Consider the following 23,889-nt stretch of genomic DNA (forward strand, 5'->3'; position numbering starts at 1 on the left):
AGCAATCAGGGGCGTGACTTGTATTCGGTCAGTTAAGTATGGTTGTTGCATCCCTGGCTTTAACATGAAAAGCATGGTCAATAATGATCTTGCCCAGATACACTAGTCTCTGTGGATTAGGGTTTGGAGAATGAGAGCCGCCACCAGACAGGGCGACTCCCTGATCAAGGACAGGGTTCATGTGGAAAGAGGCCCGCAGGGTCCCGGGACAAGGCATTCTCTTTAAGCCTGGCTGTGCTGAGAGGGAGCAGGTGGGCAGAGTCCAGCACCCACAGCACATACCTGGGTTCAGGAACACCTAGTCTGTAAGCACAGGGCCCGAATTCAAATCTCCTACCAGAAGCCCTCCTCCACAAAGCAGACCCACATCTGGGGCCCTACAGATAACTAGTCCTATATTCTGAGGAGGCTGCAGGGGATTAGGGACACTCAGGAAGATGGTCCTCACACAAAATTTATTCACATATTTTGTTACCTTTAGTTCTATAAGAAATCTCAAAATCCAAAGTCCATTTCAATCTTGAGCACATGATTCCAGTTAGTTTTAGTCCCAATGCAATCGTGCAACAATGGGTCAAAGTAAGGCAAACGTCACCACCACACCCACTGGCTAGTTTGGGTACCAACCTCTGGACAGGCATGCCCAGTGACTCTGAACCTAACTTTGAATCATTTGTTCCCCATTAAAAGTCACATGATAAATCAGTGTCTTCATTTCCATGCCATAATTACACACCAGGTGACTTTCAAGTTCCTTTTCGCACTTGACTCTCATACCAACTACATCTGTGGGTTGTGGGCCTGTTACATCCACTTTACAAAAGAAGAGACTTAAAGACTGGAAGAACTCAGAAAAAAAAAATTCAAAGCTGATTTGAAGTCAAATATCTCTACTTGTGCCCCAACATCACCACTACCTTAATCAAAGCTTTAAGCGTGATTCTATCTGTGGGGCTGGCTGGCGGGTTCCCCACCCACAAGGCTGCAAATTCCACAAAGGTCCATTTTCCAATATTAATGCCGTGCTAAGTATGGTCTGGATCATGGCATGCAAACATAAAAATGTAGAATTTTACTGTCGCTGTAGTGTGTGTATTTGAACTTTTTAACATTTAATATCAGTGGCAAAGAGAATTTTAGCTTCTGTTAATTTTGTAGGTCTACAACTGAACCACTAATAGCAATCATAATGAAGATTTGCCTTTGTCCAAGAATTAGGAAGTCTTCATAACATCATTGTACATACTACCTTACACAGATTCCCTCACTTGATTTTAGACATACCCAGTATTTCGGTATATCTAAATCAATGAAGCCAAGACACAGTTATTGAACTTTCTGAAAATAAGTTACAGAAGCAAAAAAAAAAAAAAAAAAACAAAAAACAAAAACTGTAAAGGCTCTTCCTGCCATCCGATGCCCAGCAAGCGTTTTTTTTGCAAGGAGGCAGTACTTGTTGGTCGACAGGCGACTGAATGAAATCTGCGGGCTTCCTCTACTGCATTTCGGAGGATGAAACATTGCCCAGCTTATTATTATTATTATTTTGCAACTAACGTACATAGCTTGGCAATACACCGTGAAATCGACTTTCTCTATGAAACGTTCAAACTGGCTCCTGATGCGGTGCAGCGCGGGTGGCTGGGGAGGAGCTGAGCCCCGCGGGGCGCGATGAGCCCCCCGCGGGACCCCCAGCAAATGACAACCCCGGGGTCACGGTTCGGATCTGTCAGAAGGCGTCGGCCGGCTTCTCCGCGGCGCCGCTCCGAGGGGTGGTCTTCGACCTCCGCCTCGTCTTTCCCCTACCCCACTCGAGCCGGGCGGCGGAGGGGCAGAGCCCGGTCTCCCCGCGCCCCGAGGGGCGAACCGCGCACGACGCGACCCGGCCCGCGCCGCCATCTTCCCCCGGGTCCGACCCCAACCGCCAGCCGCGGGGCCAGGGACCGCGTCTCTCACCTCTCCTCGCACTCTTTGCACTTCACCAGCAGCGGAACCAGCTGCTGGAACAGAACCTGGCTCATGTTGGACCACTGCTCCGGCGAGGGGTGCGGGAAAGTCCAGCAGGCCGGGCCCGGGAGAAGCAGCCCGAGAGGCGACCTGCGGCGGCCCGAGTTTGAGTTTGGCGCTCGGCTTCCGCGGAGGAGGCGGGGCCAGAGAAACGGAGGGAAGACAGGGGAGGTTTGGGCCTTGCCGGCCACCGTCGGCGCCTTCCGGCCCGTGCGGAAGTTAGGCGGGCAATTCCGGGCTTCGACTACGTGGTGGCGCGGGCGTGGGGAGCCGTGGCGGCCATCTTTGTTAAGGGAAGGAGGCCCTGGGGAAACTGACAACTTTTCCTCTCTGGGCCCGAGGCTTGCCACCCGCTGGGAGCCGTGAGTTATGGCAGCTTCTGAGCCGACGCCACCCGCGACTGGCTTTCCAGCCGAGGGTCGATGCGGGTACTTTGTGGAAAAGAAGAAGAGGTTTTGCAGGATGGTGGTGGCGGCAGGGAAAAAATTCTGCGGGGAACACGCCGGAGCTGCCGAGGTCTGGTATCGCCCTACCCTTGCGGGAGTCGGGAATGAGCTTCCCTGTGCCGCACCTCCGCGGGGGCAGGTTCTGCCTCTGTGCCTTCGAGTGTCCTGCTTTTCCTTTAGGCAGTGCAGCCCTGCCCTCCTCGGGGGGTCAGCGCTACCGAGCGCCAGGGCCGTATTTCCTTTTCCTAAGCCAAACGCCAGAAGGGATTCGTTTTACTCGGTGCTCGGATGACGCTGGATTTTCGTTTGAACCCCGAAACTGCGCTGCTTACAAACGCGCCCCCTCCCTCCACTTTTTCCAGTGGGAAAGTGTTTTCCTGAATTGAAAAGGAGTTCGGGTATCGGGAGGCTGGGGGATGCCCGCACTGCGTTCTCATCGACTCTGCAGTGATCATCTCTCCTGGTGGAACGAGATTGAAAGGAAATTGGTTTCAATGTTCCTTTAGGGGCTGGAGAGAGAGTGCTTTGGGAAAGGCACTGCCCTGACCCGTGTTCGATCACTGGCATCCCTTTAGCCCCCCGAGCAGTGCCAGGAGTGATTTCTGAGTGCGGAGCCAGGAGTAACGACCCCTGAGCAAATTTTTGGAAAGCAGTTATTTATCACCGTCGTGCTGGCTTTGGAGAGATGTAAAAGCATGTCAGGATTGGCTCTTTCTGGATTGAGTAATTGAGACCAGAAAACATGTGGTTTCAGTTGATGGTAGTTGTCCATTTCCTTGTACTGTCAAAGCCTCGATTTTCGTGGATGTCTGTTTATTTAGAACACAGATGGCATGGTGACAACAAGGAGCAGGGGCGGTGGGTCCGCAGTAGTGGCTTCCGTGTAGAGCCCTGGGTTCCATTCCCAGCAGCAGTGAATGAATGAAAAACGAGCAGAATGCTTATAGAAAATTAACACGGAAAGATCAATGAGCATGCATCTGGTTTTTGTGTTTCCTTTAATTTTTTTGTTCAGTGGATGACTTATTCTTGCGGAAGGTATTCTTGAGGTTCCCTTACAAACCATTCCCTAGAGCCCGTGCATCTGCTGCAGATTTTCTTTGCCTAGTGTTTGTCCAGAGATCAGCACCCTGAAGACCATATTTGGGGGAGGCAGAAGACCTATGATTTGGGGGAGAGTTCTCTGCAGTGCCCCCACAGTTATATCGACTGGTTTTAAGGGGATCATGGGCATGAGATTATGATGGAGAATTTTGTTGTCTGCTCCAAGATGGAGAAAAGTAAACTAGACATCTAGGAAGTGACCCCAGATTGTGGCAGTCACATGGAATGAAATCCTCACATTCTGAGTGCTCCTGGAGAGCTGTGACATGGTGTTGGTAGCTGCAGGAAGGAGGGAGGAAGAAGAACTGTCGGGGGGAAGGCTGAAGAACACCAAATGCCACACTTCCTCTGACCACAGTTTTTTCAATTGTGGGCCTCCTGCTTGATCTGACTTGTGATACAATTGTGTGTCCATCTTACTCTCTTTTCTTTTTTGGTGGGGGTGCTCCCCATCAATGTTCTGGAACCACTGCCAACATACTGGACCACTGGAGTCACACTTGGAACTCAGGGGACCATGTGATCTTTCCTGGCCCCTCATTATTTCTTAGCAAGAGTTTATAACAGCTGAGACTCTTGTACTCATTTTTACCCAGTGATTCCCAACTGGAGGTGATTTTTGTCTCCCAAGAAACTAGGCAATGTTTGGAGGTGTTTTGGAGACTGAACACTTAAGCGTTCCAGAGGCCAGAGAGCTTCTAGCTCAGTGAGCTCAGTACAAGCTTTCTGTGCAGGTTTAATCCCCAGCACCACCGAGGCCCCCGAATGCCAGCAGGAACACATCCGAACACTGAACATGGAGTAGCCCAAAATGAAAAAATTAATTAAAAATAGTTTGAAAAGCGTGTACTTTGAATCGAATGGCCGCTCACCAGAGATGCACCTAAACCAAACACCCTGTACATCATAGCCCCTCACACAAAAGAATTATGAATTATTGGACCCGACTGACAGTAGTGGCAAGGTTGAGATACCTTGTTTCTAAACTCAAGTACTGAACCTTGAGAATCTGCACAATGGTTATGCTTTGAGGGATCAGAATAGCGCTCAGGGATTACTCCTGGTGGGACTCCAGGGGGCCATACATGGTACTAATGATCTGACCCAGGTTAGTAGCATGCAAAGCAACCACCGTGCAAATCAGCTACCCTGTGCGCTGTTCTAAAGGTTCAATTTTTAAAGCCAGCAGATACAAAAAAGCAATATCACTACCAAAAAAGAAAAGAAAAGGACTTAGCTTTCTTATGTTTGTCAGTGTACTTAGTTTTGTTACTATGATATTCGGTGAACTTAGTTTTGTTACTATGCTTGGAGGCAGATCAATACTACAATAAAATGAAAACACTATGTTAAATGATGAAAGGGACACCTGACTTTCACTCTCTATATAGCTAGCAGTGTGGCAAGCATTTTTAACTTTAGTTCACTTAATTGACACAAAACTCAGGTAAGACACACTATTTTTTCTTTCAGAAGAGGCAGTAAGTCTTAGAATTGGGAACTACTAGATAAAATTGAGTGCCATGGGCTGGGAACACAGCAGAAAGAACTGGACACATGCTTTGCATGCAGTGGCCTGGGGTCAACCCTCAACACTGCAAGGTCATCCCAAATTCCTGAGCCAGGAGTAGACCCTGAACATCACTGGATATGGCCTAACCCCCTCCCAAAACAGAAAAACAAGGTCATACCTAGGAAATCTTACTGATCTGTGGTTTTAACTATCATACAATGTTGTTGCATTCGGATTAATATAAACATTGAATAGACTTGCCAGCTATTAATTTTCATTTTTCCTGGAGCATGTAGTAAAGTCCATGTGTCTTAGGATTAAGCAGTATTTGACTTGGCTTTACTGAAAAGTTGCAAAGCCAGTAGAATCTAACCACATACAGATCCTTAAAGTGCCATATTTCACTGCTTTTCAGACACTCCCCACACGTGTACATCGTAAAGCCAATGAAATGTTGTAATTTCATCGGTAGCATTTTTTTCTTAGTGGTTTCTAAAATAACAGTGTATAAGCTTATAATTACACTAAAGTTAACTGTAATTAATGAACATTATATTTTATTTAAGTAAAAATATCCTTTTTTCAGAGAGTGAACAAAAGGGAATGCCCTGCCACAGGCAGGATGAGATGGGGGGATGGGGGGCAGGAGGGATACTGAGATCATTGGTGGTGGAGAATGGGCACTGGTGGAGGGATGGATACTCGATCATTGTATAACTGAAAGCCGAGCACAAAAATTTGTAAGTCTACAACTGTACCTCAAGGTGTTTCACTAATAAGAATTAAAAAAAAATACCTTTTTTCTCTCTAGGAAGAAAATTCTCGGAAAAGAATACTATGTCCTTTAGATCCAAAACAGTAAGTATGGGTCAAATAAGGGAGATTTTCACTGGTCTTATTTTAAATAATTTTCTGTGTTAGAAGTAGTTAATTGTCCCTAGCCTTACTTTATATCATTTTCTCTTTAATTTTAGCACCGTATATGAAGATCAACTTGCAAAGCATTTGAAAAAATGTAACTCAAGAGAGAAGCCAAAACCTGTAAGTGTTTAATCAGTAAAACTGGTAATAAGTGTGCCATATTTTTGGTTTAAGACCTTATGTATAACTGACATAGAATTCATGGCAGTGAAAAAAGTGTCATGACATGAAAGGAAACTGGGGAATTGGTGGAAGGAAGGTAATACTGGTATGTTGAAAAGATGCCTGAAACAACTGTATTATGAGCAACTTTATAAATCACAGTGTTTTAATAGAAATAATTTTTTAAATGTCATGACAGTTTAAACTGACATGGTTAAAAATTTAATTAAAAGTATTAAAGAGGGCTGGAGCATTAGTATAATGGCTACTGCTGTCCTGGGTTTGATCCCCTTATACCCTTTAATGGTCCCCTGAACCCACCTAGAATGATCCCTGAGTGCAGAGCTAGGAGTAAGCCCTGAGCACGGACAAGTGTGGCCCAAAAACAAATAACTAAACAAAAGAATTAGAATATAAGAGTCAGAGAGATAGCTCAATGGACTGAGAGTTTGACTTTGCATCCCTAACCCCACATTGTCCCCTGCACGCAACTCAAGCACAGAGCCAGAAGTCATTCCGAGCACCATCAGGTAGCACTGTAGCACTGTCTTCCCATTGTTCATCGACTTTGCTCGAGCAGGCACCAGTAACATCTCCACTGTGAGACTTGTTGACTTGTTGTTACTGTTTTTGGCATTTCGAATATGTCACGGGTAGTTTGCCAAGCTCTGCCGTGCTGTCGAGATACCCTTGGTGGCTTGCCCGGCTCTCCGAGAGGGACTGAAGAATCAAACCCGGGTGCAAGGCAAATGCCCTACCCACTGTGCTATTGCTCCAGCTCACCACCAGGTATAGCCCAAAATAAATAGCAAAATGAATGATAAAGTTCTTAGATTATAAACGTTTATTTAGATAACAACCCTACTGGAATATAAGATCTATAAACTGAGGCTGGAGAAATAGTACAGCGGGTAGGGTGCTTGATTTGCACATGGTTGACCTGGGTTCTGTCGTCCCTACCTCAGGTGATCACCCACTGGGAGTGATCCTTGAATAAAGACCAGGAGTGAACCCTAAGCATAGGGGACTGTGACTTCCCTCACCAAAAAAAAGATCTGTAAATTCAGACATTTTTGTCCCTTTTTTTTGGACTTTGGTGAATCATTACCTGCAGAAGGAAAATGAAGGACTGTAGTACATACTCAGTAATTATTTAACACATAAAGAAGGAAAGATGGCAGATAGAGTATAAAGGTAGAATAGAGTTTTCAATTTATTTTTTATGAGTTTTCAGATTAATAACAGAATTGCTATGGTTTTCCTTTGTTTTTGTTAAGGACTTCTTTATTCAAGATATTAATGCAGGCTTAAAAGATGAAACCGAAGTACCTGAACATTTAGTAAGTACTTGGCTAAATATTCAGCTTTTTATTTATGAGCTATCTCCATCTTGTGATTAACCAGGTTCCCATTTTTGTTTGAAATAAATCAGTGTTTTGGCTTTAAATTCATTTCTGGAATCAGTGTTATTAAAGTAATTAGTTCCCAATACTTGTTCATGCTCTATTTCTGTATATAGGTTCCAATTTCTTCTCTCTCTGAAGAGCAATTGGAAAATTTAATTAAGAAATTGAGAGAAGTATGTAAAGGTAAGCTTTTTAAAAAAAAAAAACTGATGTATTTAGGTGGTTTATAAATTGATATTAGTATGACTTAGGTTACTGCCATTGTCGTAGAGACTTGATGGGTTTTTTGTTTATGTAAACTATTATGTTTATATTTGGCACAGGTTTGAATTCTACACTTAAAAATCAAATTCTGTCCCATCCAGCACTGCATGATGTTCTTAATGACCCTAAGAATGGTGATTCTGCAGCCAAACATCTAAAACAACAGGTATATTTAGGAAATAATAACTCTGTAGAAAATGGCATTTTGCTCATTTGCGTAACCTACCTTGGATTTATTTCTAAATATAAAGGTAAAAAAGGTAAAGGCCCTCCCGTTGATCGTCGATTTGCTCGAGCGGGCCCAGTAACGTCTCCATTGGAGACTTTGTTGTTACTGTGTCTGGCATATCGAATACTCTCGGTAGCTTGCCGGGCTCTCCGAGAGGGGCGGAGGAATCGAACTCGGGTCGGCCATGTTGGCCGCTTGTAAGGCGAACGCCCTACCGCTGTGCTATCGCTCCAGCCCTTCTAAATATAAATGTTTTTAAATTTATATTTATTTCTAAATATAAATATAAAGCTAGTAATGCAATTCTGAACAGTTTACCTTTCAATTAATAAAAATAAATAAGCATATAGAATAAATTTTTGCATAGACCTGGGTCTGCGTACTCTATAATTTTAAAAACTAGAGGAAAAAATTATGTCGAGGAGGTGGTGCTGAAAAGTGGTATGTCTGAAAGACTATCAGCAACAGGACTATAAAACATTTTGCAAAACTAAGGAGTGGAAGAAGCTCTTTTGTCAAAGCAGACTGGGGTGTGGGAAGTGAATGCGTGGCAATAAAGAAATTTCGGTGGAAGGAAGGAGACATTGATGAAGGGATGGTATTGAAACACTGTATGCCTGAAACCCAATTATAAATAAGTATGTAACTTCATGGTAACTAACTTTAAAAATAATAGGCAAATATTAAAAAAAATATTATGTTAAAAATGACCAATTGAACATGTTTCCTCATTTAGTAACTACCTTGTTATTTTCCCATTTGAGACCAATGTTTGCTCTAGTATGTAAAATAATCTGTAAGTTTGTAGGCTTCTATTTTAGGCAACATTGAAAAATTAAAGTTACTTGGTCCAAGAAGATGCTTTGTTGAGTTTGGCGCAGGAAAGGGAAAATTATCTCATTGGGTTGATATTGCCTTAAAAGATGCTGAACAAGTTCATTTCATCCTTGTGGAGAAGGTGACCACAAGATTCAAGGTAAGAGAAACCATTGCAGTATATTAGTAACCAAATGTTTACACTTTTTTTTAAAAGGGGGGGGGAATCAAATTTCTTAAAATATATTTACAAAATCAAGAAAAAATATGGAAAGAACCAAGTTCAAGCCAAGAGTTAGAATCCAGAGGCCAAACCCAGCACCCTGCAGGGAACAATCCTGAGCTCAGAGCTGGGAGTAGTCCCAAGAGCCACTGCTGGTATGACCCCAAAATATACACAAAAAAGTCCTATGTCCTAACCTCTCTCTGCCGCTTACTAACTATACATTCACTAAATGCTGAGCATACCAGTGGGCACCTTGATAGACATTGATACATAAAGTCCCAATGTTCTTTATTGTTTATGTTCAGAAGTGATAGACAAATAGATAAAGTAATGCTGTTTTAAAAGTTAAAATTTTAGGAAAAAATCTACACAAAGTAGTGTGGGTTCGAAGAAGGGACAAACAAGTTTGACTAAAAAAAACAGGGATGGTGAGGGGGCTGGAACAATAGTACAACGAGTAGGATGCTTGTCTTGCGTGCAGCTGACCTGGGTTCGATCCTCGGCATCCCATGTGGTCCCCGGAGCAGTGCCAGGAATGATTCCTGAGTGCAGAGCCAGGAGTAACCCTTGAGCATTGCCAAGTGTGGCTCCAAAATTAAAGAGTCTAAAAGTTGAAATCAAGAGCCTAAGATAATTGCTACCTAGTAATCTAAGTAAGTCAGAGCAAAACGGTTGTGAAGACAAGGAAAAGAGAATAAAAAAACTCTGCCCTGTTGGAAACCACAGACGTGGTAATTTTAGTGTTCATTGTGACAGAACTTATTCCTCAAGAAGTTTTTTCCATTTTAGTTTATGGCTTGTTTGACTAAGTGATGCACTCGCCTGAGATTGCAGATGTGGAAGGAGTAAGAGGAAGAATGGGCATGGCAGTAGAGAGCAGTTCTGAGTGAACATGCTGTTGGAGTGAAACTTTAATTTGCAATTGAGTATATGTTTGTTCCTCAGAGAAATCCACACCACAGTGGAATTTTTTTTCTTTTTGGGTCACACCCAACCATGCTTAGGGGTGATTCCTGAATCTGCACTCAGGAATCACTCCTGGCAGTGTTCAGGGGACCATATGGGATGCTGAGGATCAAACCTGGGTCTGCCATGTGCAAGGCCTTACCCACTGTACTATCACTCCAGCTCCCAGAGTGGAATTTTGGTTTTGGTTTGGTTTGGTTTGGTTTGGTTTGGTTTGGGACCACACCTGGCAATGCCCAGGGGTTACTCCTGGCTCTGCACTCAGAAATCACTCTTAGAAGTGCTCAAGTACCATATGGAATGCTAGGGATCGAACAACATGCGAGGCAAGTGCCCAGGTCAGCTACATGTGAGGCAAATGCCCTACACACTGCATCATCTCTCAGCTGAGAGATGATGCATAAATAGCTGAGTATGATGAGATTGGTTCTTTCAGGAAGAGTAAGAAGAGCAAGCCAAAAATAACAGTATAAGTACTTGCAAAGATAAAAGAGCTATCAAATCGTCTTAGATAAGTACTTAATCTCTGTGAATATTTGTTCATCGTTGAAACAGAGTTTTGTAGTTAAAAGAAATGATTTATACATAATAATTTCTAAAATACTTAAGTGCTGTTTGTTCATTAGTGCTGTTTGTTTACCATAGCTAGAGTCTGGAAAAAACCTGAGTGCCTGAGAACAGATGACTGGTTAAAGAAACTTTGGTATATCTACACAATGCAGTACTATGTAGCTGTTAGAAAAGATGAAGTCATGAAATTTACATACAAGTGGTACTACATGGAAAGTATCATGTTAAGCGAAATGAGTCAGAAAGAGAGGGATAGACGCAGAAAGATTGCATTCATTTGGGGAACATAAAGTAACAAAATAGGAGACTAACACCCAAGAATAGCCAAGATAAGTCCCAGGAGATTTACTCCATGGCTTGGAGGTCAGCCGCACACTCTAGGGGTAAAAGCAGCTCAGATAGAAAAGGGAGCACCAAATAAAGGGTGTTGGGAAGATCTGCCCATGTTGGGAGATGCATGCTGAAAGTAGACTATAGACCGAACATGATTGCCACGCAATGCCTCTTTTGCAAACCACAACACCCAAAAGGAGAAAGAGAACAAAAGGGAATGTCCTGCCACAGAGGCAGGGTGGGATGGGGGGGTGCGGGGTGGAGGGATACTCGGATTAGTAGTGGTGGAGAATGGGCACTGGTGGAGGAATGGGTACTCGATCATTGTATAACTGAAACCCAAGCACAAAAATTTGTAAGTCTACAACTGTACCTCATGGTGTTTCACTAATAAAAATTAAAAAAAATACTTAAGTGCATAAAAATGTTAGCTCTGTTGGAATTTTCTTAACATTTTTAATTAGTGCCAGAGAGAGAGTTCGGGAGGTAGGGCACTTGCCTTGAATACTGTTAACCCCAGTTCGATCACCAGAACTATATATTATCCTCTGAACACTGTCGGGGTCACTACTGAGCACAGAGCCAGTAATGGCCCCTGAGTATTGCCTGGTGGGGCCCCAAAATTCTCCACAAAAAAATTTGGGTTTTTTTTTTGTTTGTTTGTTTGTTTTTTGCTTTTTGGGTCACACCCGGTGATGCTCAGGGGTTACTCCTGGCTCCTGCACTCAGGGATTACTCCTGGTGGTGCTCAGGGGGCCCTGTGGGTGCTGGGGATCAAACCCGAGTCAGCCTTGTGCAAGGCAAACACCTTACCTGCTGTGCTATCACTCTGGCCCCCAAAATTTGTTTCTCTTAATGATTGTTTTTTTTTTTTTAAGTTTTATTTTTTAGTTACAGCTTCAGTTTACTTTGTTTTGGTCCACTCCCAGGAATGTCGGGGCTAGTCCCAGTTGGCTGCTTCGTTGGCTCCTGGCAGTTCCAAGGGGGACCTAGGGATGAAACCAGTTCTGCATGTAAAGCGTGCACTCAGCCTGATGGACTCTCTCTCCAGCCTATAATTCTAGTTTTTAGTACTAAAATGTTAGAATGGAAACTTACTCTGAACTTTGAAAGCCCTCAGAAATTTATTTTTATAAAATAGTTCACAATCTTTGATTACATTTAATATTCAACACCAATCCCATCACCTTTATACATTCCCACCACCATATTATTTGGGATGTTTCCATCCTGAACCCCAACCCCTGTCCCAAAGCAGAACCAAAATAATTTATTTTGTATAGTCTGTTATGAATAAACTGCTGAAAATGCTCCAAAAGAGTTCCCTTAGAGGAAAATGTGTAATGATTGTTGTATTTCATCCAGGGGCCATTACTCCCTTCTGTAAGAGATTACTAACATGTTTTAAAGGCCGAGCCTTGTGAACTTGGATAGATGGATAGATATAAGTATATAGATACATGTCTGTAAAAATATATTTTGCCCTCAGAAATATTTTAGCATGAATCACCATTACCATACTTCTATCCTGTTTGTGCAGGTAGACGGCAAACATAGGAAGAAAAATTCAGTGTTTGAAAGACTGCAAATTGATATCCAGCACTTGTGTTTGAGTAAGTTGTGAACCTTCGGTTGCTTTACCTTAAATCACAGAAGTTTCAAAGCCTGGGGTTGTTTAGAAACAATCAAGCCAAACACCATTTTAAGGAACTAAAGTAAAAGTAACCCTAGTTATTAATAAGTTATATAGTGATTAATAACTGTTATTATTAACAACAGTAATTTTTCTGGTGTTAACGCAAACACAGGACTGTCTGGGAAGGAAGCTCAAAGAACTGAGGCTCAGTTGTTGCAAACTTGAGGGTGGGATTCTGTCCCCAGTACCACCAGGATCTGCCCACAAGCATGGAGCCTGAGTAGCCCCTGAGCACTTCCAGATGTGACCCCAAAACAAAACAAAGAAAACCACAATAAAAACAACAAAGTCTTACTCCCCTCAGTCCAGTGACCTCTAGTTTTACCTGCTCCAGACAATCAATCTACAGTGGCAAAGAAGTAGGATTTTTACAGCTTAAATAAACGTTCCAGGGGCCAGAGAGATAGTGCAGCCGGTAGGGTGTTTGCTTTGCACACAGCCAACCTGGGTTCAATACCCAGTACCACATATCGTCCTCCTGACCCTACCCCACCACCCACCAGGTTCACCACTGGATGTGGCCGGAACAAAAGTGCTAAAAACAACAAAATTTTCTACCAACATTATTATCGCCATTTTGGGTCTATTGCCTAGGCACCTGACATGCAGCTCCTCAGTCTTTGGGGGATTTGTAGGAGGTATTTGGTTTAGTCTCAGCCTTTCCACGTTTTCCTTTTTTTCCTTCAAGAGGTTGGGGGTTTATACTGGTTTATTTGTTTATTATTGGGCTGTACCTGATGGTGATTCTGCATTCAGCCATCACTCCTGGCAGGGCTCAGGGGACCGTATTGGGATGCTGGAGAACAAATTCAAGTCAGCCACATGCCACAAACAACCTACCAGGTGTACTGTCTCTCCATCCCCATTTTATCCGGACTTTTTGTTGTTTGGGGGCCACCCCTGGCAGTGCTCAGGGCTTGCTGCTGATTCTATGCTCAGGAATCATTTCTGGGAGTCCTGGGTGGATTGGTAGACCTTGTGGTGCCATAGATCAAGCCCAGTCTTCCTGCTGTACTATCTATCCTGTTCATCTTGAAATACTCTAAACCTCTGCATTCCCTGATACAAACTCACTCTTCAACTTGAAGAGGTGCCCATTTCTGCTAGTACCTAATACTATCTGAAGTCAAGGAATAGGAAAGTTGGGATATTCACTCCGTCCCTTCATTGGACCGTAGACGGTGTTAGATACTAGTTGGGTTTGAAGAGGTGAAACATCCTTTTCAGTTGAGACTGACCCTGAGCTGGGAGTAGCCCCTGAACACTTCTGGCACAGACCCAGAAACAAAACTAATTAAAATTAGATGGAAGAAAATGGAAGCCATGCTAGTATAATACATTTTTCTGAATTATCTTGCAGACAGTTTGGAGTTTTGTTTGTTTGTATGGTTTTTTAACTTTCATAGGATGCAGTAAGCTCTTTTTTGGAACAGTATGAAAAGCGAAGATATTCTTGATCATCAAGACTTATTAAAGGCCAGAGTAGTTATATGGGCTGGAGAAATGGTACAGAAGGTACAGGATTTAACTTACACACAGACAACCCAGGTTCGATCCCTGTGATGCATATGGTCATCCAGGCACTACTGGCAGTGGCTCAAGAACTAAAAAGACAAAATAATAAAGGATCTAGTATGCTTATAACAGTGAATTGAGTACTTTGTTATATATATGTTGATTGTATTTTACTTACATTTATAATATTTGTGTGTCTTCTGGTAAGGAAAGTTTTAAGGTCCTGTACTATTGATTTAATAATCTTTAGCAAAGTAAATCATTTTGGCATTGGGATCACACCCAGCAGTGCTCCAGGCTCACTCCTGATGCTACACTTTCAGGGGTCACTCCTAGCAGGGCTCAGGAGACTATATGTGGTGCCAAGGATCAAACCCAAGTTGGCCATGTGCAAGGCAAACAGCCTACCCACTGTACTATCGCTCTGACCTCCAGCAAAATAAATTTTATACAAGGGAAAGGCCTTCAGATAGAGGAAATAGCTTTGCCTTAAGGGTCAGGAAACTTTAATACTCTATCACCAGATACCTCTGTTACTTATCAAGTTATTACATCCCTGAGATTCTTATTCCTTAGCTATAAAGTGTCAATTTTTTGCTTGCTTCAGTCCTAAAATTCTTATACTTTCTCTTAGAGAGCAACCTTAATGACTTGTTGTAACAAAAAAACTAACTGAACTGTCATTCCTTTCATTTCAGACAAGATTCCAATATTGAACAAAGAAAAACTACCAGTAGTCGGAATTGGAAAGCATCTTTGTGGTGCAGCAACAGGTAAACACACTAGTAATGTCTAGAGCACAATAACTTTTTCTTAATTGAATCACTATGAGATACACACTTACAAAGTTGTTCATGATTGGGTTTTGGTCATACAATACTCCAGCACCCATCCCTTCACCAATGATCATTTCCCACCACCAATGTCCCAGTTTCCCTCCTGCCAGTCTTTCTCCTCTCTCTCTCTCTCTCTCTCTCTCTCTCTCTCTCTCTCTCTCTCTCCACTGTCTCTCCTTCTCTCTCTCTCCTCCTCTCTCTCTCTCCCTCCCTCCCTCTCTCCCTCTCTCCCCCACCCCTTTTTAGGCACTGTGATATGTAATACTGTTACTGAAAGGGTCTTATTTATACTATTTTACTTCCTTTCAGCACTTAAGTCTTGTCCAGAGAGATTTCCAGTTATCATTGTCTTTGTGGTCCCTTCTCTGCCTTAACTGCCCCCCCCCCTCCCAACTTGTGGCACAATTTCAACCATGGATTATAGGACACACTAACTTTTAGCAAAACATGGTCCCTGCCATTTAAGTAATCCTTTAAACAATCCTGTATTTATGTCATTTAACATGTGCAATTGATTAATCTTCACTGATTCATCTTCTGATGGGCATTAAACTCTTTGAGATAAAACTTTGATGTTTCCTGCTCGTTTTGGCCGTTTTGAGGGATGGATTAAGAATTTTATGAGCCGGGGCCAGAACAACAGTACAGTGATAAGATGCTCGCTGTGTTCACGACCGACTCAAGTTCAATCCCTGGCACCCCATCCAGTCCCCTGAGCACTGCCAGGAGTGAACCCTCAGCATAGCCAGGAATAGCCCCTCCCAAATTTCTTCAAAAGTTTTTTAAGTTTATGTACAGGGTTGTCTTAGTAGTAGGCACATGTGGAGCCCAAGCCCTGTAAGTAAATAAAATAAAATTCTGTACTTAGGCTAGAGAGAGAATTCAGTGAGCTGTGGCCCAGGTTCTATCCCCAGTGCTGTGTGTACCCCCAGCACTGCCAGCAGCAAAGCATTAATGGGAACAGCCCCTAAATACTATCAGGCATTACACAAGAACAAATCAAACACAAGAGGAGGGAGATGTGTGAAAATGCCTGTGAATCTAAACTTTTAGGGGTTACATGTCAACCAAAAAAGAAGCAATTTAACGAACTTGTATGGTTTTTAGGTGGTTTTCAGCCTTATCTTTTTTTATTTTTTTTTTTAATTTTTATTAGTGAGACACCATGAGGTACAGTTGTAGACTTACAAATTTTTGTGCTTGGGTTTCAATTATACAATGATCAAATACCCATCCCTCCACCAGTGCAATTTAACGAACTTGTATGATTCCACCAGGCACTCATTTGATATTTTTAGCGGAATTGGTTGGGAAAGGCTCGATAGCTTATCTCACCACGAGATCCTTGTATATTAGAATGTGGGGGGGAAGAATAAAGTAGATAAAGAATCTGGACTCTCTGTCTCAGCTCTGCTCTCCCTCTCCTGGTGTGGTGGGAAGGAATGCATTGGCTGCAGTCAGGTTTGAGAACAGGTCCAACTATGCAGGATGACCTTGGCAAACTCCATAAACTTTGGCTCTCTTGTATGCGAAGCAAGAAATATATAATTTATCACATTACATGTAAAGTGTTGGCACATATTAGTGCCAATAAATAACAGCTATTGTTATTTTTTTCCTACTGGCTTCTGCTAGCTTTGTCCCCACCCTGATAAGGGGCTTGGAACCACCATCAAATATTATTCAGAATTTGCTGCAAAGTCTTTGAGTATTACCTATTTCTGTTGTCCTTCATGGTTTTTAGGTGGTTTTCAGCCTTATCTTTTTTATTTATTTTTTTAATTTTTATTAGTGAGACACCATGAGGTACAGTTGTAGACTTACAAATTTTTGTGCTTGGGTTTCAATTTGCTCAAGCGGGCCCAGTAACGTCTCCATTGGAGACTTTGTTGTTACTGTGTCTGGCATATCGAATACTCTCTCAAATACCCATCCCTCCACCAGTGCCCATTTCCCACCACCACGGATCCCAGTATCCCTCCCACCCCACCCCCCCCCCCATCCCACCCTGCCTCTGTGGCAGGGCATTCCCTTTTGTTCTCTCTCCCCTATTGGGTGTTGTGGTTTGCAAAAGAGGCAATGGGTGGCAATCATGTTTGGTCTATAGTCTACTTTCAGCATGCTTCTCCCATCCTGGGAGGATCCTCCCAACACCCTTTATTTGGTGCTCCCTTCTCTATCTGAGCTCCCTTTTCCCCTAGTCAGCCTTATATTTTTTCAGCCTTCTGAAGTTAGCCAGTTTCCTGCTGGAGAGGAATAAAGCATACTCCTTCCTTTCCATTTAAGTCATTTTTCTCAGATGTAAAATCTGTATTGGTCACTTCTAATGTTACAGTCTTTGACTCAATCTGTGTGAAATCATCCATCATCATTATTATACTGAAAACATCTGCTGCATTTGTTTATTCTATTTCCTTCTCTTTTTTTTTTTTTTTTTTGCTTTTGGCTCACACCCAGCAATGCTCAGCAGGGGCTCCCAGGAAATACTCCTGCTGGTGCTTGGGGGACCATATGGGATGCCAGGGATTGAATCTGGGTCGGCCACGTGCAAGGCAAACACCCTACCTGCTGTACTATTGCTACAGCCCACCTTCTCTTTTTGATTCTTCTTTTTGACTCTTCTTTCTTGATTCTTCCCCTGTATCTTTGGTATTCTTTCTCTTTTTTTCATGTTTTGTTTCCAGAATCAATCATTCAAATACTAATAGGGTGGATTACCCACTAAATTACCCACTAAATTTACTTCACCTTCTCAGATCTCAGTCACCTTCAGCAAAAAGTTTAAGGTGTTAGGGCCAAAGCGATAGATAGTCCAGCAGGCACTTGCCTCACTTGTGGCTGGCGTGGGATCAATCCCCAGCATCCTACATGGCGACCCAAGCCTGCCAGAGTGATTTCTTAAGCGCAGAGCCAGGAGTAAGCCCCTGGCTTACCAGGTATGACCCCTCAACACTCCCCCGCCCCACAAAAAAAAACTAGTTTAAGGTCTTTAACATGCTGTGCTGCTCTAAACTGGCCACTACTTTCTTCTTTGCCATTTCCAGCCTCAAACTTGACTGGCAGCAAATTCAAACTCTGTATATTTCCCATATGTTATACTCAGTGGGTTTCTAAACTTCTCACTTTCTGCTCTTCTTTCAGTTGCTGTCAACACTTTCTTTTTTTTTTTTTTTTTTTTTTTTTACTTTCATTTTTTTTTTTAATTTTATTTATTTATTGAATCACTGTGGGAAAGGTTACAAAGCTTTCAGGTTTATGTCTCAGTCATGCAAATATCAAACACATTTCCCTTTACCAATACTTATTTTTTTCCCATGAAGAACCCCAATAAAACCCCACCCCCCACCCCTCCCCGTCCCTGTGAGGCAGATGAATTCTAGTTAACACTCTATCCGCTTTGATTAGATTGTTTCAATAAAAGATTCACCACTATTATTTAGAGTTTACCCCCCCCCCCCCAAATCAGACATGCTGAAAAAGCATTGTGAAGTGATTTGCTTTCTCCAGCTGGGTTCAAGAATTGAATGTTGGTTTTGGATTTCTGCTATTTTACTTACTGACCCTGGAAGTATTTCTACTGAAAGTCAGATAGTTAAGAAATTGGTTTCTGTGTTCTGGAGTCGTGGCCGTGCTGGAGAGCCGCTCGTGGGGGGCAACTGGTGGCCTCGGTAGGGCGTGAAGGGCGGAGCGAAACGCCCCCCTTCCCATGAGGTTTTAGTCGCCCCCACACTCCCGGCTCATACCTGCTGTCCACAAGGCTCCCATGTGGCCGCCATCTTTCTTTCCAGAGAGGAGAGGGCGAATGGGGCAACACCCTTTCCCCTCCGGCAGACTTGATGGGCTGGATCAACGCATAGTCCATTCACTTTTCTGCTCCAAGCTGCTGGGTTCTGCATTAAGTCCTTGTGCTTCTGGGGCCATGGCCGTGCTGGAGAGCCGCTCGCGGGGGGCAACTGGTGACCTCGGTAGGGCGTGAAGGACGGACCGGAACGCCCCCCGACCCATGAGGTTTTAGTCGCCCCCACTCCCCCGGCTCATACCTGCTGTCCACAAGGCTCCCATGTGGCCGCCATCTTTCTTTCCAGAGAGGAGAGGGCGAATGGGGCAACACCCTTTCCCCTCCGGCAGACTTGATGGCCTGGATCAATGCATAGTCCGTTCACTTTTCTGCTCCAAGCTGCTGGGTTCTGCATTAAGTCCTTGTGCTTCTGGGGCCGTGGCTGTGCTGGAGAGCCGCTCGTGGGGGGCGACTGGTGACCTCGGTAGGGCGTGAAGGACGGACCGGAACGCCCCCCTTCCCATGAAGTTTTAGTCGCCCCCACACCCCCGGCTCATACCTGCTGTCCACAAGGCTCCCATGTGGCCGCCATCTTTCTTTCCAGAGGGAGGAGGGCGGAAGGGAGCAACACCCTTTCCCCTCTGGGCAGAAATGATTGCCTGGATTAACGCATAGTCCTTTCACTTTTCTGCTCCAAGCTGCTGGGTTCTGCATTAAGCCCTTGTGCTTCTGGGGCTGTGGCCGTGCTGGAGAGCCGCTCGTGGGGGGCAACTGGTGACCTCGGTAGGGTGTGAAGGACGGACCGGAACACCCCCCTTCCCATGAGGTTTTAGTCGCCCCCACACCCCCGGCTCATACCTGCTGTCCACAAGGCTCCCATGTGGCCGCCATCTTTCTTTCCAGAGGGAGGAGGGCGGAAGGGAGCAACACCCTTTCCCCTCTGGGCAGAAATGATTGCCTGGATTAACCCATAGTCCTTTCACTTTTCTGCTCCAAGCTGCTGGGTTCTGCATTAAGCCCTTGTGCTTCTGGGGCTGTGGCCGTGCTGGAGAGCCGCTCATGGGGGGCAACTGGTGACCTCGGTAGGGCGTGAAGGACGGACCGGAACGCCCCCCTTCCCATGAGGTTTTAGTCGCCCCCACACCCCCGGCTCATACCTGCTGTCCACAAGGCTCCCATGCGGCCGCCATCCTTCTTTCCAGAGAAGAGAGGGCGAATGGGGCAACACCCTTTCCCCTCCGGCAGACTTGATGGCCTGGATTAACGCATAGTCCTTTCACTTTTCTGCTCTAAGCTGCTGGGTTCTGCATTAAGTCCTTGTGTTTCTGGGGCTGTGGCCGTGCTCCAAACTTAACTCTGACTTTCAGGGAGAAAGATTGGGTGGTTTACTTCTCATTGATCACTTTGTATATAGAGAGATGTCGCGCGGCCGCATAAGCGGCCGCGCGGTTTTGAGAAAAAGTCCTCGTTCCCGCATACTCGAGCTGTGTTTGTAGAGGCTTCTGGTCACCGGGGTTCCATCTGGGGGAGGCGAGATGCGGCGCCTACTCCATCTGGAACTTGCGGGTGAACTTGGCTCTTTTTGGAACCTGTTTTTTCTTTTTTTTTTTCCTCCGGGATCCCGCACCCTCCATGTGTTCTTTCTCTTATGCTTAAGGCTTCAAAGATGGCGCTGGGGGGCGGGCTGTGGGCATGACTTCCGGAATCAGAGGTTACCTGGGAGGTGTAGTTCGGCAGATTTGAGAAAAAGTCCTCGTTCCCGCATACTCGAGCTGTGTTTGTAGAGGCTTCTGGTCACCGGGGTTCCATCTGGGGGAGGCGAGATGCGGCGCCTACTCCATCTGGAACTTGCGGGTGAACTTGGCTCTTTTTGGAACCTGTTTTTTCTTTTTTTTTTTCCTCCGGGATCCCGCACCCTCCATGTGTTCTTTCTCTTATCGTCAACACTTTCAGAGTACTTCCTTCAGACACTGCTATAACTTTATGAGCATAGGCAGTGATAACACAATGCTTGTTATAGAACAGGAACTCAGTAAATGTTTGAATAAATAATGTTTTCATTCAGGGACAGAAGGATAGTGCAGTGAGGAGGGTGTATGCTTTGTACACGGCTGACCTGGATTCAATCCCCAGAATCCCATATGGACTCCTGAGCACTGCCGGGAGTAATTCCTGAGTTCCGAGCCAGGAGCAACCCCTGAGCATTGTTGAGATTGCAGAGTGTGTCTCAAAAACCAAAAATAAATGAATAATGTATTCATTCAATTTATTCTTGGCAACCAACTTACTGTATTTCCTTGCCCTCATGATTTATGACGCTTTGTCCTTTAACTTGTCTATACAAAGAGGATTCAGATAGCTATAACGTCTGTTTTTTTAAATAACTACTTGGGGGGCTGAAGTTAGATTATAGAGGGTAGGGCACTTGTCTTGCATACAGCCAACCTGGGTTAGATCCCCAGCATCCTATATCCCACATGGTCCCCCAAGCCCTGCCAGGAGTGATTCCTGAGTGCAGAGCCAGGAGGAACACCTAAGCATTGCCAGGTGTGACCCAAGACCAAAAAGAAAAAACAAAAACAAAAAACCCAAAACATTATTCTTTTAATACTTTTTAATTTTTTTTGGTTTTTCAGACTTCTGAAAATCAGTTAAATTCAATATAAGCAAAACTATGAATGTGAGGCTGGAGAGATAGTACAGCAGGTACAGTGCTTACCTTGCATGTGCCCAACCCAGGTTCAATCCCCGTGCATCCCAGCAGTAATCCCTGGATGCAGAGCCAGGAGAAACCCTTGAACATCTCTGGGTATGACCCAAAAACTAAAAACAATAGAAAAACAATGACTGAATTTACCTTGTTTTCTCCAAATAATAGTTATCTGGTAATGTTTGATGACATATATATATATATATAATGACATAATATTACATATATATATAATATGCACATATTTGGGGGCTAGGGGGACATGCCCAGTGCTGCTCAGGGAACCATGAGGTCCTGTGGTCTGAACCCAGATCTACATGCAAGCATATGCTCAAGCCAGTCATCTACCTGCTCAGTCCTTAAATGCATATATACACTTTCCTACTAAAATAAAGATCATATAATATTTATTTGTGACATCTTAGGGTAATAAAAATTTTAAACCACTTGTTTTGCATTGAGTAGGCATGGGATAGCCATCTAATCAGACATAAAATGGGTTTTACAGCATATATTTGGATAGCAGCATGATGCTTGTCAAAATACACGGGTTTGGCAATGAGCATTTAATTCACTGAAGAATTATCAAAGCATAAAGCTAAGCTGGGCTTGGGTTTTTGGTGTTTTGATGTTGGTTTGGTTTTTTGTTTGTTTGTTTTTCTTCAGTTATTGGGTTTTCTTTTTAAAAAACCATGCTGCTTAATAAATGGAAAAATATTGATTTGTTAAAGATGATGTGGTTGGGGGGGTCACGTAATTGTGTTTGCAGATCTTGCATTACGATGTTTGGTTGAAACCTATGCTGCCAGTTATGAGGAAGGAAATGAAGAACCTTTAGCCAAACGCATAAAGAATGATAAAACAGAAAAAGGAATTAACCCTTTGGCCGAGGAAGGAAGTGAAAAAATTGTCCCAGAGAAGTGGACGCCGGTGGCTGGCATTGTCATTGCACTCTGTTGTCACCACAGGTGTGATTGGAGACATTATGTGGGCAAAGAATATTTCAAGACTTTAGGCCTTGGCGCAGTGGAATTCCACTATTTCCAGCGAATGAGTAGTTGGGCAACTTGTGGAATGCGGAAGACCCCTGCGGAAGCCTCAAACATTGCCATAGTGAGAAAAGACGGTCGGAACGATGATAGCGAAGAGCACGATGAGGAGGGCTGCACGGTCCCCGCGGGTGGTGTCGAGAGCACACCGGAGTAAGTGGCCGCACGGAATAAATGCACACACGCCATTGGGGCAGAACTGTTTTAATACTGCTCTAGTTTCTGCTTAGATACACATTACCTAACATTTATGAAAATATATCTTGCTATCTCGTTTTAGAATAAATTAAAATACACGCATTTTTTATTGTGGTCATATTATAGCACCTTGGATAATATGGATTATTTAGTAGCCGACCAATAAATAGAAGTGACCATTTTTTATACATTGTTACAAAAATTTTAACAGTGGTTTTTATGTGCTTATTTTAATTTAGGTTTCTTACTGTAGAAGAAAAGAAGAAAATAGGGCACCTTTGTAAATTGCTGATTGATCAAGGCCGAATCGAGTATTTGCAACAAAAGGGATTCAACCCTGCTCTGCAGTATTACACAGATCCTGTGGTGTCTTTGGAAAATGTATTGTTAACTGCTTTACCAACTCATTCATCATCTCCAGATAAAACTGTTTAAAGGAAACGAAATTTTGAACAACACCTGGCTTCCACCAAAAGGAATTAATATTTTACATTGTATTTTTATTGTATTTTTATACTCAAGAAAATTTCATTGAATAGCAGGTAACATCAATTTTAGAAAATGTTGAGGCCTCAGAAAATTTTTTTTTAAAAAGCTTTGATTTTTACTTGAGAATTTCAAATATTGAAGAAGTCACCAAATTCCCAAAGTATTCCATACATCAACAGGATATCTTGAATAATATTATCCTTCAGTATTTGAAGAGATTGGTGAAGTAGTGGAACTGTTGATTTGGTTATCTGAAACACACAACATATTGACACATAACTAGAATAGTAACTTTGTGTTTGCATTAATTTGGAAACTCGTTTTCTTTTTTATTTTCTTTAAGACTTATAATTTCTAAAGATCAGGACATACTGATCAGTTCTCAGTTCATGACAAGTCAAACTGATAATTTGGCTTATGTATGCATTGTGTTCCGCATTAAGACCTGAACGTATAATTAGAGATATGCAGAATCAAGTAAGTAATTCACCTTAAAATCCCCAGTCACACATGTTTCTGTCACTGGACAAACAGCAAAATAGACACAATTTCACTTCGTTTTTAAAATTGGTTATTTTTTGAGAACTTTCTAAGAGATACTTAGGACCCTAATTCACAAACTAAACTGAAATTTGCAAGTAAGTCCTCAGACATC

General features: G+C 43.3%; 3 protein-coding genes across 3 annotated transcripts in view; 1 reads left to right on the top strand and 2 right to left on the bottom strand.

Moving 5' to 3' along the window:
* Window positions 1-2,035, bottom strand: part of SASS6 (SAS-6 centriolar assembly protein) — a 33,200-nt gene extending 31,165 nt beyond the window's left edge. Inside the window, exon 1 of the mRNA XM_056106534.1 lies at window positions 1,957-2,035. Coding sequence (XP_055962509.1) covers window positions 1,957-2,021 — 65 coding nt within the window. The 5' untranslated portion in view covers window positions 2,022-2,035. The remainder of the gene's footprint in view (window positions 1-1,956) is intronic.
* Window positions 2,036-2,376: 341 nt separating this feature from the next.
* TRMT13 (tRNA methyltransferase 13 homolog) lies at window positions 2,377-23,229 on the top strand. Its single transcript, XM_056106543.1, has 11 exons — window positions 2,377-2,523; window positions 5,882-5,928; window positions 6,045-6,111; window positions 7,431-7,493; window positions 7,673-7,742; window positions 7,883-7,989; window positions 8,861-9,028; window positions 12,504-12,576; window positions 14,873-14,947; window positions 22,268-22,700; window positions 22,985-23,229. The coding sequence occupies exons 1-11, from the start codon at window positions 2,377-2,379 to the stop codon at window positions 23,178-23,180; spliced, it is 1,446 nt and encodes a 481-aa protein (XP_055962518.1). The 3' UTR covers window positions 23,181-23,229.
* A 143-nt stretch (window positions 23,230-23,372) lies between these two features.
* The window catches only part of LRRC39 (leucine rich repeat containing 39), a 29,513-nt gene continuing 28,996 nt past the window's right edge, over window positions 23,373-23,889 (bottom strand). The window contains exon 9 of the mRNA XM_056106546.1: window positions 23,373-23,485. Coding sequence (XP_055962521.1) covers window positions 23,430-23,485 — 56 coding nt within the window. The 3' untranslated portion in view covers window positions 23,373-23,429. The remainder of the gene's footprint in view (window positions 23,486-23,889) is intronic.

This window comes from Sorex fumeus, unplaced genomic scaffold, assembly GCF_029834395.1.
Source record: "Sorex fumeus unplaced genomic scaffold, SorFum_2.1 ptg000131l, whole genome shotgun sequence".
In the NCBI taxonomy this organism is placed as follows: domain Eukaryota; kingdom Metazoa; phylum Chordata; class Mammalia; order Eulipotyphla; family Soricidae; genus Sorex; species Sorex fumeus.

Excerpts from the sequence above, each read along its gene's own strand:
- TRMT13 (XM_056106543.1), top strand. The coding sequence starts at position 2,377 with ATGGCAGCTTCTGAGCCGACGCCACCCGCGACTGGCTTTCCAGCCGAG. Across the intron at positions 5,929-6,044 it reads TGTCCTTTAGATCCAAAACA|CACCGTATATGAAGATCAAC; the intron begins GTAAGTATGGGT and ends CTTTAATTTTAG. Across the intron at positions 7,743-7,882 it reads ATTGAGAGAAGTATGTAAAG|GTTTGAATTCTACACTTAAA; the intron begins GTAAGCTTTTTA and ends TATTTGGCACAG.